The sequence below is a fragment of the Chelonia mydas genome, chromosome 3, assembly GCF_015237465.2.
Source record: "Chelonia mydas isolate rCheMyd1 chromosome 3, rCheMyd1.pri.v2, whole genome shotgun sequence".
Taxonomy (NCBI): domain Eukaryota; kingdom Metazoa; phylum Chordata; order Testudines; family Cheloniidae; genus Chelonia; species Chelonia mydas.
In genome coordinates, this window is record NC_057851.1 from 40,758,880 (window position 1) to 40,778,758 (window position 19,879).

General features: G+C 39.5%; 1 protein-coding gene across 1 annotated transcript in view; it reads right to left on the reverse strand.

Moving 5' to 3' along the window:
* Window positions 1–19,879, reverse strand: part of CSMD1 (CUB and Sushi multiple domains 1) — a 1,979,019-nt gene that overhangs the window by 428,181 nt on the left and 1,530,959 nt on the right. The window contains exon 22 of the mRNA XM_037894193.2: window positions 8,503–8,672. Within this exon, the coding sequence (XP_037750121.1) occupies window positions 8,503–8,672 (170 nt within the window). The remainder of the gene's footprint in view (window positions 1–8,502; window positions 8,673–19,879) is intronic.

Below are 19,879 nucleotides of genomic sequence, written 5' to 3' on the forward strand. Positions count from 1 at the left end.
ATCTCATGCCTTTTGTCACACCATGTCCTTAACAACCTCATATTTTTAACATAAATCATCCTGTTTCGAAAGTGATGGTGAATTGATTGGGAGATGCCCTGGTGTCATTCAGCCTTGAAAAATCCTCTCCCTTCAAGTGACTAGACATTATTTATGACCATTGATTTAAACGGCTTCTGCAAGTGTACGAGTGGCAATAGAAGTGGAAGCACAAAAAACAATCTACTGGGACAAGATGAGGGAATGTTTAAGTAGCCTAAATCATGACTGGATTCCTCAAGTGCCATTTTTCAGTACCCATGGATTCTTCACAGCCAGCACAAAAGGATATTTTGGTTAGACTCTCTTAACATAATGGACAATTTTCTTATTCTTACCTCTACAAACAATAAAAGATGAGGGATTGGTAAACTCTGAAATTGTATGGACTATCCCAGTTTGATGATCTCTAGGTGTGGAGTGATAAGATTATTGTCCCCCTGAAAACAACAAAGCCGGTCCCCCAAAAAGGGGTAAAGATCATGCACATGTCACCATAATGGGTCTCAATCAAGGCCTCAGAATGACTGCTTGAAGGTGGGCTTAACCATTGTTTGTATGTCCTTAGGAATCCCTGATATCTACAACCAAGAAGCATGGCAATGTATGTTGCCATGGACCTCACTGCTATATCCAAGGCATACAGTAACTGCCTGAAAGTAAATCACACTACCAGCTGATTTTCAGCAATTATAGATTTGAGCTCTTCCCTGCTGTCTTGAGGGAGCTTATCCAAAATGTCTGATATTTTATGCCAATTCAGGTAGTCATGTGCCGTTAACAAGGTCTAATAATTAGAGATATGTAAAGTGAAGACTTGCTGAGTAGAAAATTTTCCTTCCAAAGAAATATGGACATTTTGTTTTTTTGTCTCTGGGTGCTGTTTTCAGCAGCCCTTGTTGCCTGATCCCTTTCTAGGGAACCTGGGACTGGATGGGTATAAAAATAATCAAATCTAGATGAAGGTTACCTGGTAGCATCTGTGCACCTTTTTTTGGAGGCTGGTGCAATAGATGCCGGTGTCTGCCAGGTATATTTTGCTGTCTCCAGTAAACCATTGTTAATTGGCACAGCCAAACAACTAGGCAATAATATATGTAAGATATTTAAGAGTTTGTGATTTTTCCTGTGTCATCTTCTCAGGTATTTAACATGTGGTGGAAAAGATCCTGAAATATTTGTCTGTCTTCAGACTGAGATAGTGTTGCAGACACTACAGCTTTGTACAGAGAAGATAAGGAGATACCTGTCAGAATTTTCTACCTATTAGTCTGAGGTTGCTTTTAATCTGATACCTACTCTTGTTGCTCAATGCGGGAGAGCACCTCCTATGTCCTATGAGCTATTTGAGCTATTGAAGGGGAGGTGAATCTCATCCTCAAATGGGCAACAGATAAAATTATTCTGTCAGGCTGCATGCCCCAATGGCCCCGCAGTGTCAGAACTGGGATGGGAATGAGAACTGGGGCCTACGGGGTACATACCATGAGGCATGCATCCTTAGAACCTCTAGACCTGTGATACCAGGAACTTCTCTCTCTCTCAGAGCCAAAAGATCATAGGAATGGGACATCGGAAAGTAGGCAGTGGACACCTTCCTGAGGCATTCAGAAGCTTATGAAGAAAAGTGTAGGTTACTTACCTTGTTCGGGAACTGGAGTTCTTCGAGATATTTGTCTTTATATGCTCCACTTTAGGTGCACATGCAACCCATGTCCTTTAGTCAGAGACTTTTGGTAGCAGTGCCCATTTACTCCAAATATGCACCCTAACTACCCTTGGGCCATGTACCAAGGGTATGTAGGGCAGTGTTGGACAAATCACACTCAGTTTCTTCTCCACCACAAATTCCTGTCAAGATGAGACTCTGAAGCAAAGGGGAAGGAGGGCAAGTAGTGGAGTACCCATAGGGACAAACATCTCAAGGAACTCATGTTACTATGCAAGGTAAGTAACTTCTTCTTCTTCAAGTAATGTCCCAAAGGGTAAGCCACTTCACGAGATTCCCAAGCAATATGCTTGAAGATGGCTGCTTAGGAGCTCGGTCTAAGACTTTTTGAAGAACAGCATTTCTAAAAGCAGCATCTGCTCTGTGTGTGCTCATATAATAGCTCCACAAATTTCTTCAGTTGGAACATTTTTCAACAGCACTACAGAAGTAGACAATTATCTAGTAAAATGAGCTATTAGTCTAGGAAGGCGTGATGCTGTATGATTGAAACATAACCATTTATATCATTAATATGGTTGCTGTTAGACAATTGCAACAAATCTTGAACAAAGTATATCATGTAAGGTGTTAATGAATAGCTGAGTATAACTTGCTGAGTATGATTACCCTGTATGTATGTATAATCTTTGTATCTAAAGTTATGAATATTGACTATGTGCCAGTATTTCAAATGTTTGCTCCTGGGTTAACAGGCACAAGGTAGTTTACATCCAGGCTAGCCAGCACACTGTGAACGGATAATTCAATTTGATGGCCCATTAAAGAACATAATGGCCATACAAGAAGCTTGTCCTCACCCAGTGAGCCTTCCTGTGGATGCTTTAGCCAGCATATGAGTAATGGCTGCTCCTGTGAGTCATCAGATCATGCAAGGGGCATGTGACTAGCTCATGTGACCCTGGACTCCATCTTGTGCCTGTAATTTCCCACAAACTAAGACTGAGAGCAACCCCTCCACATGGAAGTAGATATAAAAAATCCTGGAAACATCTCCATTTTGCCTATTTCCTGCTCTGATCTCTGGACAATGGACTTCCAGTAAAAGAAGCATTCCAATCAATGGAATGAGGACCCCTTCCAATCTTTTGGAAATTACCAGAGACTTTACAAGCTAGCAGTCTGTAACTTCATTGCTACAAACCTGATATAAGAACATAGCCTTTATTGTATATATATGATATATTTGACCATTTTTAACTCTCTTCTCTTATAAATAAACCTTTTAGATATTAGATTGGCAGTGGCGTGATTATTGGGTAAGATCTGAGATATCTATTGACCTGGTTGTGGGCTGATCTCTTGGGATCAGAAGGACCCTTGGTTTGATTAAACTGGTTTTCAATAACTACTCATCATAAAGTCTAGTGTCTGGGTGGTGAAATAAGTGCTCAAATGCCTAAGGAGACTGCATTTTTGACTTCTTGCTAACCAGTATAGTGAGACAGAATTTTACTTTTGTTACTGGCTTGGTGTATTTCATGGTAGAATAACCACCACTTTGGGGTGAGTCTGCCCTATTTCTCACCAGTTTGTCCTGAATCTGTTATTCTCAGCTGTGACCCACTGAGGCACAGTGACCAATGGAATCAAGTGAGAAAGGTGCTCCACAATGGGTTGGAGGAAATGGGTAAAACAATGCAGCTGATGATCCAAATGGTGGGACAGTTCACAACCCTGATCAAATCATCAAAATAAGTGTTTGTTCAAAGTCAAAGGCTACACTGCTGTTACCGTGAAGGCTGGAGATTTTTTCTTAAATGGCAGCCCTCTCTTAAGGACTTTTATTCTTTGACAGGCCAGAAACTGAGCAGGATGGGATCTTTGTGCTGTCTGTAATCTACTAAATTTTCTCTTGTTTGCAGAGATATAGATTCCCACTGAGCAAAGCATGGCCCTTGAATCCTTCAAGAAGTGTAAGGATTTGTCTGTAGATTCACTAAACTGCTTTATTCCATTGAAGGGGAAGTCCTCACCAGTGTTTTGAACTTCTCTCAGGATTCCAAAGGCTTTAGGCCAGGAAGCATGTTGCATAATGACTGGCTGTTCTTCAAATCAGCTGCCCTTTGGAGAGGATATCCCCAAACTTCTCTGGTTGATCCAGTAGTATGTGGTCAATAAAGGAACTGACCAATTTGGTAGCCTAAGTCCGAAGTCTACACAGCTGTTTTAAACACCATAGCATGAGCCTGAGTCTCTGCCCTCTGAGACTCCCTGCTCTGGGTTTAAAATTCAGTGTAGACATATACCAGGTCCTGAGCTACCCTCTGACGGAGTGAGATGGGGTGATCTTTTCCTCCCCCTGGTAGGACCAGAAGCAGGCCTCATAGAATGAACTAACAAAAAAAAAATATGAGGTGAATCTCTGTAATTTTCTCTGTTCTTTTTGACAAGGAATGACAGACAGAGCCATTCTTTGGGATGTGCCCTTCCCCAAGGCAAAAAGACATCTTAGGTGACCATTGTTAAGCAACATTGCCACTTCACACAAAGGGGAGTTCTTGAAGTTGGAAGACTTCAGTTTATTCACAGTAATAATGCCCATAACTACGAAAAAAAGATTCCCTTACATTAAGAGAATATTTTTGTTCTTGTTTGTTGTTGTTTTGCCAGTGGGCAACCCAACATTATTATACACTAACACAAACTTCAATAACTCCGTACAAATAAGGCTAGTTGTTTTGCTCAGTATCCAGGGACATGGACACTGCAGGCTTCCATTTTGCAGCTACAGGTGGTAAGAAAGAACAAAAGGGCTGTTGGGCCTGCTCTGCCCTTTATGCCCTTGAAGAGGTAGGGGAAGGACAGGAGGACACTCTGGGTGCAGGACAGCTGCAGACATTGCTGGCCAAAAGAATCCAATCTCATGTACCTGGGGTCACATGGGCACCAGAAGTGGAAAACATATGGACAGTCACTGAAAGAAGATTATTAAATTGCAATAGGCCACTTGTACCACTAAAAGTAGAGCTGAGTGGAGAAAGGCAATTTAGTTTCTTCTCAGGAGTTACACTATCGGAGGATAGTCTTAGGCATCGATTTCCACATGTGATGGGGCAGCTTCCCTAAAAACAGTTTAACCAACCGGAGGAGGATTCCCCTTGCAACAGCTCCTTTGACCCTGGCACAAAAAACATACTTCTGGCAAATGGAGGCATCATCAAGTCAGCCTTATTTCCTAATGATTCTGCATTGCCAGAAGGACACGGCCTTAGAATTTATTAGCAACCAGCACCCAAATTACTGAAGAACCGTGGGATGAAAAGCTTAAAGCTACCTTTGCACTCTACCTCCTAAACTGGGCTGAATGCAGCAGTTGCAGCCTAGGATCTGGGTCTTAGATACCAGTAAGGGTTCAGTAAGGGATCAGCCAACAGAGACTACACTGAGGACCCATGCATCCTACATGTTCCCTGTTCCCAGTCTTCTATATTCACTTTTCAGGCAGTACGTGGCCCTCTCTAGATCGTCCAGCATAGGGTGAGGTTGTGGCCATTTCCTACACTCCCATACCTCCAACCTACCTCACACACAGATGAGTGGGTTTTCTACCAGCAGGTTCCCAGCTCCCTGATTTCTGTCATCAGAGTCCAACATACATTTGGGGAAAATTTTGCTCTATAATTCTAAATATCATTTTGGTGTTTATTAAACAAATCCTTTTCTTGACAGAGATACCAGTTTCTCCCTTTGGAAAAGTGGGAAACATTGACACACCCTCCGATTCCTCTTTTCTAATATCTCCTACTTCCCTTATATCCCTCAATATCTATACTATATTTTGAAGAGCATATATAGGACCCAATTTTGATTTCCTTATTCACATGAGTAGCCTCATTCACATCAATAGGAAACCACACATGAGTAAGGCAATTACATTTTGACCCTTTTATCATTAAATCAATTGAACTATTTGTGGGGTAACCAACTATTCAGTGAGAGTTACAATAGCACCACCAGGCCACAAAAGTAAACAGTTATTACTATCATCGAAACTAGAACATAATCATGAAAGTTAAAACTTGGAAGTTATATAACCAAACTCAGTTATGTGATCACTTCAAGCACCGTCCAATGTCGAGAAGTCAGAAACATAAATATGAAGTAGTAATTTAGGAGATGCCAGATAATTTAGATCAGTTATGTGTTTTTCTGCCTTGTAAAATATGAGAGTTATTATTAAAAAGTGGGGGCGTGAGGGCAGAAAAAACTATGCCCATAGGTACATTAAAAATATGAAAGTAGATTTTCAAAGTGTGTATAAATCAAGTATTATTTCTCAATGGGACTATTTAGAGAGGTAAGAGAGGCAAAACAGGCCTTCTGTAATCATAGGTCTGCATCTTTGTTGCAACAGTATTACAGTATTATAGTTACAGTCTTGTAGTTGTAGGTCTTGTTGGAGCCCTGGGCATAGCCGAAAGGGTGAATGAAAGTAGGCCTGGCCTTGGCAGAGTAGTAACACACTAGGTGTCAGCTAACCAAGTAAGCACATTCCTGACGTGAGAGGATAGTACCAGAACACCCAGAGTTTTCAAGTAGCTGTGTAAACAAATTCCACAAGAGATGGTACAAGAACACACCGACCCCTCATAAGATAAGGAGGGGATGATAGGGTAATGGATGAAAATGTTTTGTTCAAACTAGCAGATTCAAGGATGGTAGCAACATATGGAATGTAATATGTAACTTGTCTGTATCAATGTATAAAAGTAGAAGTCACAGGAGGGGCATCTTTGTGCAAGTCTAGGGGACAGCTTCGTGGTGTGCTGATTGAATTGGTACCATTGTCGCGAGCATACATGTGTTAGTGAACCTGTAACCATTGAGCCTGGACAATAGTACCGTGCTTTATCGACAATAAACCTGGCCAAGTGCCTTCATCACCAAACCTGTGGTCTTTCTTTATGAACACCAGCAAGGTCTGCGGAATCTGCCAGCTGCACTCTCTGCTAGTGCAGCTAACACTGGAGCTCAAGGAACAGCAGCACTTAGCAGTCTTAACAGCACTTTGCAGCACTAACAACGGTAGTATAGCTCTTCTCTTCTCAAATGAGCAACAAAAATACTTTTAAATTAAATTAACATTGTTAAATACATTTATTCATGTATGAATGTCAGTGCTTCATGGAATTTTCAGAAGCCTTTACGAAACTTTGAGCACTGATAACTTCCAGTGATCTGCCATACACATCCATCCATCTCCTCACTGGTTATCCCCTACGATGACCTTCCACCATTCTTTCAATAACTTTCTCGAAGTTATTTCCAACCTCTACACCTAATATGACCAAAGCACATAATTTTATGTCTTTGATTTCCAACATCAGGGTCTACTTCTCTCCAATAATATTTCTAAGATAAGCATTCATCTTTGTTTCCATCCAGGAGATAGACAAGAGTCTTCAGCAGCACCACATTTCAACTGTTCAGTTTTCTTCTTGTCTGAAGCATTAACGTCCCATGATTCACATCCATAAATCTCTACAGTAAAAAATAAGGCTTTTCACTAGACACACCTTCGTACATTTTGAGATGCCATGTTTTTTCCACATTTTCTTAAGGAAGTCAAAAGCTGAGCGAGCCATCCCTAGTCATCTTCTGATTTCTTTGGAATAGCCTTGTTGGTTGGATATATACGATCTGAGACAATTAAATTTATTTACTTATACAGCTTGTCTGTTAATCATGATGTTGTCTTGCATCTTGCTTTTGCTAGTATCAGTGTAAATACATTTTGATTTCATCACATTCAGGAGTAGCCCATATTCTTCACTAACTGTTTTTACATACTCCAACATTTGTTGCATTGCATCAGTGGTTGCAGCAAAGAATGTTGTGTTATCAGCAGATCTGACGTCGATGGAAATCCCAGCTCCTTTATCAAAACGTTCCAAAGCTTGTCTCATAATAAATTAGGTATATACGTTAAAGAGGCTTGGGGCAGAATACATCCTCGTTTCACATCCTGCCCAATGCTGCCTACTACTGTTCACACTGTGATCTGCTGGTGGTGGTAGAGACTTGTGATGAGTTCAATGAGGTGCTTTGAAATCCCCAGACCAGCCAGTATCCTCAAAAGTTAATCATGTTGGATGGTATCAAACACTTCTGTGTAGTCAATAAAGCACATGATCAATGGGTGATTATACTCATCACATTTTTCAGTGATGAGATGGATATTTGTGATTTGGTCATGTCTTAATTAATATTATTGCACAGGTTAAAAAAAATTGAAAAGCAAAACCTTAAGGATAAAAGGGCCATCCAGAATCAGATACTGCCCTCACAAAGTACTCACAACTCTGCAGATATAAACAACATGTTCATTGTGGATAGAAATCAATTTCTTAAATTATTCAGGTTCATACTTTAGGTTTTCTTTTCATCGTCGTCATTATAATAGCATATTTCTACTTGGTGTATTGCAATCTTAATGCAGTTCCCTATTGCATTTGCATTTAATATAAAGAAAGGTGATGCCAGTCAGCTATGGGTTATATTATATGTAGCAAAATATAATATATATATACAAACACACACATAAATCACAGCTGACTGGCATCACCTTTCTTTATAATTGAATACAAATGAAATAGTGAATTAATTTTTTATTGTATGTATGTATGTATATATAAAATTTCATTCTCTATTTCATTTGCATATATAGACACACACACCAATTTCTCATGTAAAGTGAAGGGTAATAGACAATGAAACAGATTTTATTTTACCTTAGCAATATCTCCTTCATGCAGTTGAAAGGTCCTGGCTCTAAGATGGATCCCTTTACCAGCCTCTGTTTCAATTTTATAGATGCATTCGTGGTTGTTGTCATAGTTAGACGGAAAATTTGGAGACAGCAATGTTCCTTCATTTCCAGAGACACTTGCTCCACATTCAGCTAAAGGAAATAGGCACATTAAAAATAAATTAAAAAGGTGGATTATCCATTTCAAGAATATAAAATAATAATTATATTCAAACCTAACACTAAGTCTCTTTTATAATACTTAAGTAATAGAGACTGTCTGAGAGAAATATGTTGCTGCTGTACTTTATCTTCGATTGACAAACTACCAAAACAACGACCACAAAACAATGAGCACATGCTTCGCTTTTAGACTAAGGGAGATTCAGGTTACCTTGGTCTAGTCCCCTTAGCCTTCAACATCCCTTTTAGTTCTTTCATCAGACGGACCCTCCACCACAAGCTGGGAGGGCTGATCACACAGAAATTGAATGTTTTGTTGAAGCACATCTGACAGCTGTTCTGGTCTTAGGCAGAAATAAGGGGAGCACTGATCACATTGATTCCCTATTTTACCTGATAAAAAATACTAGACAAAATGGAGAGTCAAGTCCTAAGGTAAAAAACAAAAATCTGACAGTATAATAGCTATTGGAACAGTTTCTTCCATCAGCAATAAAGAAGCTGCTGACATCTGCCAAAGATGAAATCAACAGCTACCCTCCTTCACAAGCGAAGAGTGGATGAGGCCTTCTCCCAGCAGTTTGGAGGGTGGTCAGAAAAGACCTTCCCTTCCCTCTCAGCGGTAAAGAGAGTCGTTTTATGGCCTGTCTGGAAAGGAAGGTGTGCAGCATGAAGCGAAGGGTTAGGCTGTGGACTTAGCTTGTTTTCTGATTGAAGGGTAACAAAAGTATATCAAGAATGCAAAATAGATATGCTAGGTCACAAGTGATAGCTTCAAAACTGAGGACTTAAGCAAAGAAGAAAAGAATGAAATACTATTTTAAAACAGCTAATCTAAATATTAGCAGCTTTGGAAAAAAATACAGAACTATATTTACCTGTTCTGAACTTTAGTCACAAACTGGTAGGTAGATACTACAGGACGTTTAAATATATATAACTTATATTGGACTGAATAATAAGACTTAAATATCAGGCAAAAAATAAAATACAGTGTATTGTTCTGGGAACATGCTCATGGAGAAATGCCTATATTATATCTATATATAGAAAATCAATTGCAAAAAGACTGACTCCAAAACCAAGTATAACGTGGCCTTGACAGATACTATCAACTTTAGATGTTTCTGGCTCCTGAAAAACCTAAAGAATATTGCAGTTTTTGTTTTTAAATTCCTCTGCTATAATTGATTTCATTATAGATTCCCAATGATTACAAGAAGAAGAAAGAGAAGACACTGATGGTCTTACATAGAAGTCTTGATCCTGCTCTCCATTTGAAATCCGTTTAGACAGTATGGAGAAGGGAAGCATCAGGGAGCTGGTTGTGACTCCTTGATTCAGGGCCATCCCACCTTGGCGTAAGTTAGAGGTCAGTCCTGACTTGTGGAGGATCAAAAGTAGTGAAGTTCTACCTCACCATGCCTCCTCCCCTCCTCATCCTGCCCAGATGTTGCACTGTCTTTCCCCTTACATTTAGGGTGAGGGGGACAGAAGGTAGAGTAGGTAGCCACCTCCACCAGCAGATAGCTTTCCTATCAGGGGGATTCTCCCACGGATATCTCCAGACAAACTTAAGGCCACTTTTCCCTGCATATATGACACAAAGATGTTTTAGTAGACTGGAGAATCTGCCACTGAGTCAATAGTCATATATATATTTTCTATCTTAGATAAATTCTACAAGCCAAGTCAGGGCAAGATATCTTCCCCTGACAAAAGACCTATCACATATACAAGAGATATTATACATGGTCATAGATATGCTAATTTAACCTACTGAATCTATGAAAGGAATTAAGTATATAAAATCAATTCTACTCAGTGCCATTATTACAGTCAGTAGATGCAAAGCCTACAGTGTTGACACAAATATGATTTGATATATTTCTGTATTTATCATTTTATTTAACATTATGAAAATTTCATTTAAATTAGTACTTATCCAGTGAAGAACCACTGCAGATGGCTTCTGTCTGTAAATAATTAACAAAAGTTCTGGCAGTAGACTTAGGAAATCTTATCTCACGTAGAAAGTTCAGATATCCTATACAAACTTTTCCACAAAGAGGGGTCTGCTCAGATAAAGATCAATATGAAAATACTCCTTGAGGAATACATATATCTTTGTTTCCTTAGGCCCAGTTCAGGTTGCTTCTCTATCTTCCTCAAAGAACTAAAACTCATGGGCTGTAAAGTACTTTTTAAAAAATAATATTCTTTCAGTAATCAAATGAGAACCGGGAGGACATACACAATACCAGTAGGTATTACAAACAAAACAGGTATAGCCCTGCAGTATTAATATCTGTGAAGTAATATAAAATTAACAGTGAACTAAGCTGGAAAAGTAAAAACAACTGTAAACCTATTAAATATGCTTCCCAATTAGGAAGATGAATTGTATAGAGAATTATTATTTTAATGGGGAAGAAACTATGATCATTATTATTTCTTAGTGGCCACAGTGTACAAGGGGCTTTATTGAAGATATGTCTAGACACAATTCCTACCCCAAAGAGTTTACAATCTAAAGGTAGACATGACGACAACTAAGAGCTAGAAACAACAGATGGAGAAGTAGAAGGATTGTTGATGAGGATTCAAAAATAAGTTTACCAAGTTATTATGACCCCTTTGTTTTCCAAAATATGTTCCATAATATTTACAACCATCCTCTCTTCCCTGACCCCTCTAATTTACTAAAATCACAGTCTAGGAAACAGTTCCCCTTAACCAGATCCCACACCATCATCAACATGGAAAATTGAAGAGGCATGGTCTTCTTGCCAGTTGAGTGCCACCTGAATTACTGTTTAGCAAGGTACTTAATGTGGTTTGGGTGTATATTCAGTTTATGTCCACCACTGACAATCTTATTGTGCCACCAAAACTTTTGACACCCACGTGATTGTCAGCTATGTAGTGGCATTGCTTGGTACACAAACTTTGGAATTCATTGGTCTTCCATTCTAATCATGTGTCTATCACAGTTCAAGGCAACTGCACCTGTATTATCCCTCAGTGATCCAGCAGGAGGAACCCATCCTCATGCTTCCAGCTGCCCAGTTCTTGCCTCTCTTGGATGAAGAGACATGTATTAACCCCTTCCAACTGAGGTATTTCCAGGCTGAAGAGTTCCCAGCCTAACCTATGATATTCCGAGCAAAAGTCAGGCTGCCTATGGAGGCTGTTTTCCCTTCTCTTCAGAGATGGCACAGTGTAATTTTCACAGTTAAGCTACCACACAACTATTTCTAAGCAAGCAAATTTTACTCTTAAGGTACAAGAAATAGAGAGGACTTATTAAAAACAGTAAAAGAACACACACATGTGAGATCACCCAAACTCCAACATGGGTTCTGGTTGATGATTAGCAGTTTTTCCTGTGGTCACAAGTTCATCACAACTTCAGTTAAAAACAAGCAGCCTCATGAATAAGAGAGCCATTCATTTATCCAGTTTGGCTCTTTGAATAGGTCATCAGCAAGACAATGGGTCCACACTCCAGAGTGAAGCTTCAAAGAAGCTGATAACCAGAGGAATTATATTAGCATACCCAATCGTTCTAGAGATTTCCTGGGAAATTCACTTAATTTTAAAAGTTCATGATTTCAAAAAGCTCTTTAAAGTTCCTAACATTTTGCCAAGATTGCATTCATTCTTTCTTCCTCCTAAAGAAGTTCAATACAATCCTAAAATGGTACACAATCATTTTCAATACAATGGACTCCCAAAATACTTAAAATTAATTCAGCAAGGTTTAACTTAATTCTTAAGGTTTGTCCAGGATATTGTCACAACTGCAACAATGTCCATATCAAGAAAGCCGCTGAAACCAAACCCATGCTGACTGAGACAGTCGTTGGATTAGGCTTTGAATATCCTCCTTTCTGATCTTGTCCTGACTTTTGAAATGGAGCATCTGAGGAAGGCAACAGGAACTGAAAATGTCAGTCTGGTGTTCTTCAGCTTTCCTCAGCACCCATGTTTCACTTCCATACAATAGAGTTGTCATAACCATGATTTTTTAGATCCTCTGTTTCCTGAAAAGTCTGATATCATGATGTCCCCACAGAGGCTGTTGAAGGGCTTGAAACATGACAGCAGCTGCTGCTTATACAAGTGTCTGCATCTTTATAGCATCCTCCAGTACTGTCTAAGATTCTGTCCGAATATTTCACAACTGCCATCTGCTCGATGTCCTATCTAGATAGGTTAATACTAAAATGGTTGTAATCTGGAGCTGGAGGCTGCTTGATAGTAATGGCCAAGGATTTAGTTTAATCCAGATTACTAACCAGACCAATGCGTGATGCTTCTTGCCTGACAAAATCAGCCATGAGCTGTAGCGCTTCACCAAACTGATCCAACAAGACGAAGTCACTGGCATATTCAAGAATTCAAAGCAGAATGGTGTTCAGCTCAATGACACCAACAGGTGCCTCTTCAAGTTTATCCATTGACCAATCCAGACTGATACTGAACAACGATGATGACAAAACCAGCCTTGCCAAACTCTCGTGGAGACAGGAAACCACCACAGCTATGTAAAACTCCCTGAATGGCAACAACATTCACTCGTTCCCCATATGAAGCTCAAGCTCCTTGAAGCCACCTTCTATTAACTTCATCTCTACTTATTTATGCAAATACCACCTATATCCCTCTTCTCCTTATGTTCCACCCAAGCTTCACTCCACAATATTCCCTTTATCTTTATGATTTTAGGACCTCATGCCACAAACACTAACGGACATAAGGATTACTCCCAGTAGTAAAAACTATTAGTCTTAATGACAAGGAGTTCTTTAGGTAAATTAGGAAAAAATGAATCCTGATAATGCTATTGGTCCATTACTAGATTACTGTGCGCAACCAAGCTATCAAGATAGCTTATTTCACAATTTCATCTCAAAGCCACATCAAGAACACTAGTTAAAGTCATAAATAGTTAAGCCTCTCAGACACTACATCTAACAACCACTTTCAGGAAAAATGGCAACTGGTGGCGCGGGACTATATTTTGGATCAATGGCACAAATTGGCAGATGGACAACTCAGATCTTTGTCCCCTAGTCTGTCTGGATCAACTGTCACACACACCTCAGATCAACCAAATGAACCTAAATATTTTCTTCTTTACAACAGGATGTGCTCTGATCATGGGAAGTTTAACTCATATCTTTACCACTGATGCATCTTGATCTCCTTGGCCCGCCCTACTCTCATGGAATTAAAGAACAAACAATGCACCATTTGATTATGGACTCCCCTTTCGTGGGATGGATATGATTGACCTCTCCAGATGATGCTGCCGTGATACAGTGGGCTACATCACTTATCCAAACCAAATTCATTGTTTGTGCCATCAGAAGCCATATGCTAGAAGACTAGACAGAAACAGTAGAATCATCAATAATGATGCAGAAAAGGCAGAAGTGTTAAAAAAAATTCTGTGCTTTCTTTAAGAAAAAATTAATATTATAACATTCTTTCCATTCCATTAGCATCTCAGGAGGATGTTAAACAGCGTCTAATAAAGACAGACATTTTTGCTTGCATGTTTATACCTGCCTCTGGAAATTTCCAATACATGCATCTGACGAAGTGGGTATTCACCCATGAAAGCTTATGCTCCAATACGTCTGTTAGTCTATAAGGTGCCACAGGACTCATTGCCATTTTTAAATCCATGGATCCAAATAACTTGCATCGAAGAGTTTTAAAAGATCTGGATGAGGAGCTTGCTAGACTATTAATTTTGATTATCAATAAGACAGAACACTGGGGAAGGTGCAGAAGACTGGAATAAAGCTAATGTTGCGCAAATATTTTAAGAGGGTACATGGGATGACCTGGGTATCTATAGGCCTGTCAGTCTGACATCAATCCCAAGCAAAATAATGCAGCAGCTCATATAAGATTTGATTAGCACAGAATTAAAGGACATGGGAAAATAAATTCCATAAACTAATTTGATATTTTTTTCATGAGATTATGTTTGATTGATAAAGGTAATAGTGTTGATGTAATATACTTAGACTTCTGTAAGGTGTTTGACTTGGTACCATATGACATTTTGATTAAAAAACTAGAAAAATATAAAATTAACATGATACACATTAAATGGATTAGAAAATAGCTGACTGATAGGCCTCAAAATATAACTGTAATTGGGAAATCATCATCGAACATGTGTGTTTCTAGTGGGAGTCCCACAGGTATCAGTTCTTAGTCTTACACTATTAACATTTTTGTGAATGGCCTGAAAGAAACCATAAAATTAATAAAAATAATGTTTGCAAATCACACAAAAGTTGGAGAAGTGGTAAATAATGAAGAAGACAGTTCATTAATACAGAGCAATCTGAATCACTTGATAAACTGGGCAAAAACAAACAATATGCATTTTAATATAGCTAAATATTAATGTATATATTCAAGAACAAAGAATGTAAGCCTGGGTGACTCTATCGCGGGAAGCATTGACTATGAAAAAGATTTGTGGGGGTCATGTTGGATAATTATCTGAACTTAAACTCCCAGTGTGACGCTGTAGCAAAAAGGACTAATGTGACCCTTGGATGCATAAACAGGGGATCTTGAGTAGTAGTAGTAAGGTCAGTTTACCTTTAAATTTGGCACTGGTGCAACCACTGCTGAAACACTGTGTCCGGTTTTGCTGTCCACACCTCAAGAAGGGTGTTGATAAATTGGAGAGTTCAGAGAAGAGCCACAAGAATGATTAAAGCAGTGGTTCCCAAACTTGTTCCGCCGCTTGTGCAGGGAATGCCCCTGCTGGGCTGGGCCGGTTTGTTTACCTACTGCGTCCGCAGGTTCGGCCGATCGTGGCTCCCAGCGGCCGCGGTTCACTGCTCCAGGCCAATGGGGGCTGCTGGAAGTGTGGGCCAGTACGTCCCTTGGTACATATGAGGTACATATGGTAGATTTCTTAAAATCTACAACTGTTGCAATATTTATTTTTGAAGTCTGTTAGTCTGTCTTCTCATTTTTCTTTATTTTAGACGTGTTTTGTTTTGTTTAAAGTTACTGCCATCCACAGCAACACCTTCTGTGCAAAGCAGCTAATTCAACTACTAAATAACTGATACAGTCATTCACATTCTCCTCTTTTGCATATAAATCTTCTCCCAGTGAATAATCACTTTGAAAACTGGCTCATGAGGACCCACAGTTTGGGGGAATCAATCCAGTCAGTAATATCTCTCTCTCTCTTCTCGTAGGGTAAAGTTCTATATACTAATCTTCATTTTCACCTTATGTATTTAGGATCAAATAATATTTACTCATTAGATATTGTAGTTAGAATAAATTATTATAGCCACTCTGTCAACTTGTTCAAGTATCTTAAATACATTATGCAAGTAAACCTAAGCACTGAGTGATGAAGATTGTTTTAATAAAGGCATCAGGGAAATTTGTAAAAGTCTGTCTTTGGTAAGTGGGATATAAATACATGAAACTAGCAGGGAAGTTGCTCTGAAGCTGCCAACACCATGCTAATTCCTTACAAGTCAAAATAAATGAAAGGAAACTAGCATGCAAAAGGACAAAGCAACCTGCTTCTTGAGATATGCTCCAGGAAGGACATAGAGGGGAGTCTGCTAACTTGTTCACACTGGTTTGAGGCTTAAAGAATTCAAAAAGAAAAAGAAAAAGAAAGAAACAGCATGTTATTCCTGATTTAGACTGAAAATAGAACTACTTTGTTCTCATCAGACCATATAGGTAGCATGCTGAGTTTGAGTTGAATAGGCAGTGATTAAAAATATATATATACACTGCATGTAAAAAAGTCAGAAGGACTTTTCTGGGCATGGAACTTTATTTAGATTGTACAAAAATATATATTAGAATTAAATTATTGTTTAATAGCTCAGAAAAACTCCTCACATTCAAATGGTCATATTTGACTTAAGTTCCTTATTTTTCAATGTGTATTACATGAGCACTTTTCAAATGTGATCTATGGATTTAAAGATTTATGAGTGTTTCTGTTAAAAGCCTCCCCCACACTTCCTGGCCCACCCACTCCCAGGTAATTTAGGAACAGTGACTGCCTTTCTTAATGGCTTAGCTAAGGTCTGTTCTTCAGTCTGAGGATGAGGAGCAGGGCGTCTGGCCCTGTAGTGGGCCATGCTGCTCACCTGGTCCTTGCTGTTCTCGTGTGGGCAGGGGAATGCTGCATTCTTGGGCATAAACTCTGCTTTGGTTTCCATCTATGTCTCTTTCTCCCCTGCTAAAATTTCCTGAGTGCTCCTGCTGAACCAATCAGCAGTTCTCTACTGCTTCTACATAGGTGGGAAGGGACAAAGGAGAGAGAGGAGTGAGATGCTGAAAAGGAATTGGAAGAAAAGGAACAAACCTCAATGTTGCCCCAAACTGATTTTTTAAAAAGTGACAGAGAACTCAGGGTAGCTGCTATTAAGGAAGGAATTTCTGTTGTTTTTAAACTGGGAGATTATCTGAGGAAGGGGCTTCTGCTGAATTCAGCTCTGAACTACCTACATTTGTGTTCAGGTGTCCCCAGGCTCCATAAATGACCCCTTACCGACAGAGGCACTGGGACATGTCAGAACACCCTTGAGGCCCACAGCCAGCAGAGAATGGAGGAAGCAGGGCCTGATTAAGGTTATGAGGGGCCTAAGGCTAATGGGAGGGAAGGTCCTAAGTATGAATTACATATTGCAAAAAAAAATTATAAAGTCATCATTTATCTACACACATATGTACATATTATGTATTTATGTAAAATTAACAAGTTTATTCTAGTCTCACTACACTCAGTTGTTCAAACAAACAATTTGTTTCCCTAGCTTTAGCTGTGGCAAAGTTATGAGTGATGTCATCGTAATTCAAAGACCTGACAATTTCATTCTCAGTGCTCAAGTGGGACAAAGCACTGAGATGCTCTTGAGTCATGGTGCATTGGAGGACATTTTTGACCCTTGTTAGAAGAGAGAAGGACTGTTCTCCACTACAGCTAGTGATCATTAGTGACAAATACAGCTATAATGCAGTTTCAACATTTGGGAAACATTCTATCACATTGGATTCAGTGATAACTTGGTACATCCAAATGGATTTGCTTTCGCCATATTTTCTCTATATATCTGAGAGTGATGAGAATTCAACAAATTGAAGAAATCCTTTACTACAGTAAAATCTACTGAGATATTGTCTGGGTACTTCTGACACAGACATCTGATACCTTCACTGACTTCAGGACTTGAAATGTTAGGCAAAAAAATTATCAGTACACTAAAGGTTTTGTCAGTATTTTCGTAAACCTTGATCTGATGTTCTAATGACCTCTTCAGTTTGTCAATGAGTATGATGAAGGTATTAACTCTGAAGGCCTCCTTGTCACTGAATGAGTGGGCACTTGCATTGTCTCATGTCTTCTGTCTTTTGTGGCGTTTGGCTGACTTATACTCATGGTTAGCAGTCCTTGCAGCCCCCAGCATTTCATTCTCATCAAAACTATCCCACATTTGTTGAAGAACAGTTCCAAGACTCCTCATTAGGTCTACAGCAGTGGAAAGGTCAATCTGAGCACTTTGCAAACTTAGACTGCACGGTGCTGAATGGCTGAAGTATATCATTCCAGACCTCAGACAAAATATCAGTTTCCAAAGTGCGCATTTCATGACTCAGGATCTTCACATCTTTTCTTGTTGTTGATTTTTGAGATTCATCATCCTTGAAGCTATCTCACGCTTCAAGGATGTCGGGGTTTCCCAGAACAACTGCATTCACAGCTTCAGCATTGGCACTCCACCGTGTCCCTGAGAGTGATTTGGGCGCTGGGCATCCTTTTGGTAGTGAATCTCTAAGAATCATCCAATGACTGTTTGATGCAGAGAGAGAAAAAAAAGTACAATTCTTGGACAAATCCAAAAAAAGAAACTGCTTAAACATAACAATCCATGGCAGACTGGCCAACAAGGTTGAGTGAGTGTGCAGCACATGGTATGTAATCAACCAAAACATTGTGCTCTTTTATCTTTGCCTGCATTTCTGATTATTTGCCACTCATATTACTTTCATTGCCATAGCTTTAGTCACAACAAAGGCTGATGTCAATCCCATTTTCGGTGAGGAAATCGAATAGATACGAGGCAACTTTCTCTCTTGTGTGGCTAGTGATGTTTATAAAGGTCATGAAACACTCAACTGGTCCACTGGGTAGCACATAACGCAAAATGACAGTCAGCTGATCTACATGTGACACATCCAGTGTTGAGTCGATGGACACTGAAAAATATTCCACATCTTTGATCTCATCTGCAATGGATGATAGCCTCATCTTTGCCAGCAGTGCAATTAATTTATCACAGATAGTCTTTGATAGATATGATGTATGGCCTTTTCCATGATTTGTATGTGCACTGATGTGCTGAGCTAAGAAAGGATCAAACTTAGCGATTAGCTCTAGAACGCCAAGGTAATTGTCATTGTGTTTTGATCCAAAAGTCTCATCTGAGCCACAGAATTGCAGATCACACTCAGCAAGCAAAACTGTGGTTTCAACTACGCATCTGAGGATGTTCTTCCAATACGCATGAGTTTCCAAAAACTGGTTTTCATTTGGGTATCAATTTGCCACTAACTTTCTTTTGGGCATGGTAGCTGCTAACTGGCAATGTAAGCTGCTCACTCATTGCATGATTGGCAATGTATGCAGTAATCTTCCAATCACTGAAGCCTTTGCAGAACATTCCCTACTTTTACTTTTTGATATCAGAAAACAGGCAGCAATAAAAACCATACACTTTCTTCTTAGAAGGTGAATAAATGAGCCATTCTCACTTGCCAATCTGTTTGTTAGGCTTCATATATTCAAACATTGATTTGGTCAGGTAACGATTCTGATTGGTGTACTCTTGCTTTGTCAGCAAAAAGTCAGCATCTAGATTCTGGCATTTCTGCTGGCCCTTTTCAGTCCAATATGCAAGGAGATCTTGAGAAGTCATGCCCTACTCTCCTGGATCATTGGAGAAGGATATTTTTATATTACTGTCACTGGGAAAGTCTTCAGAGGAGTGGGGTCAGACTGCAGCTAGAGAAGTCACAGGAGATTGCTCCCTTTCATCAGGCGCAGGTACAGCAGGTTCACTTGGGCTGGTATTCGCCTGGACTTCCTCACCACC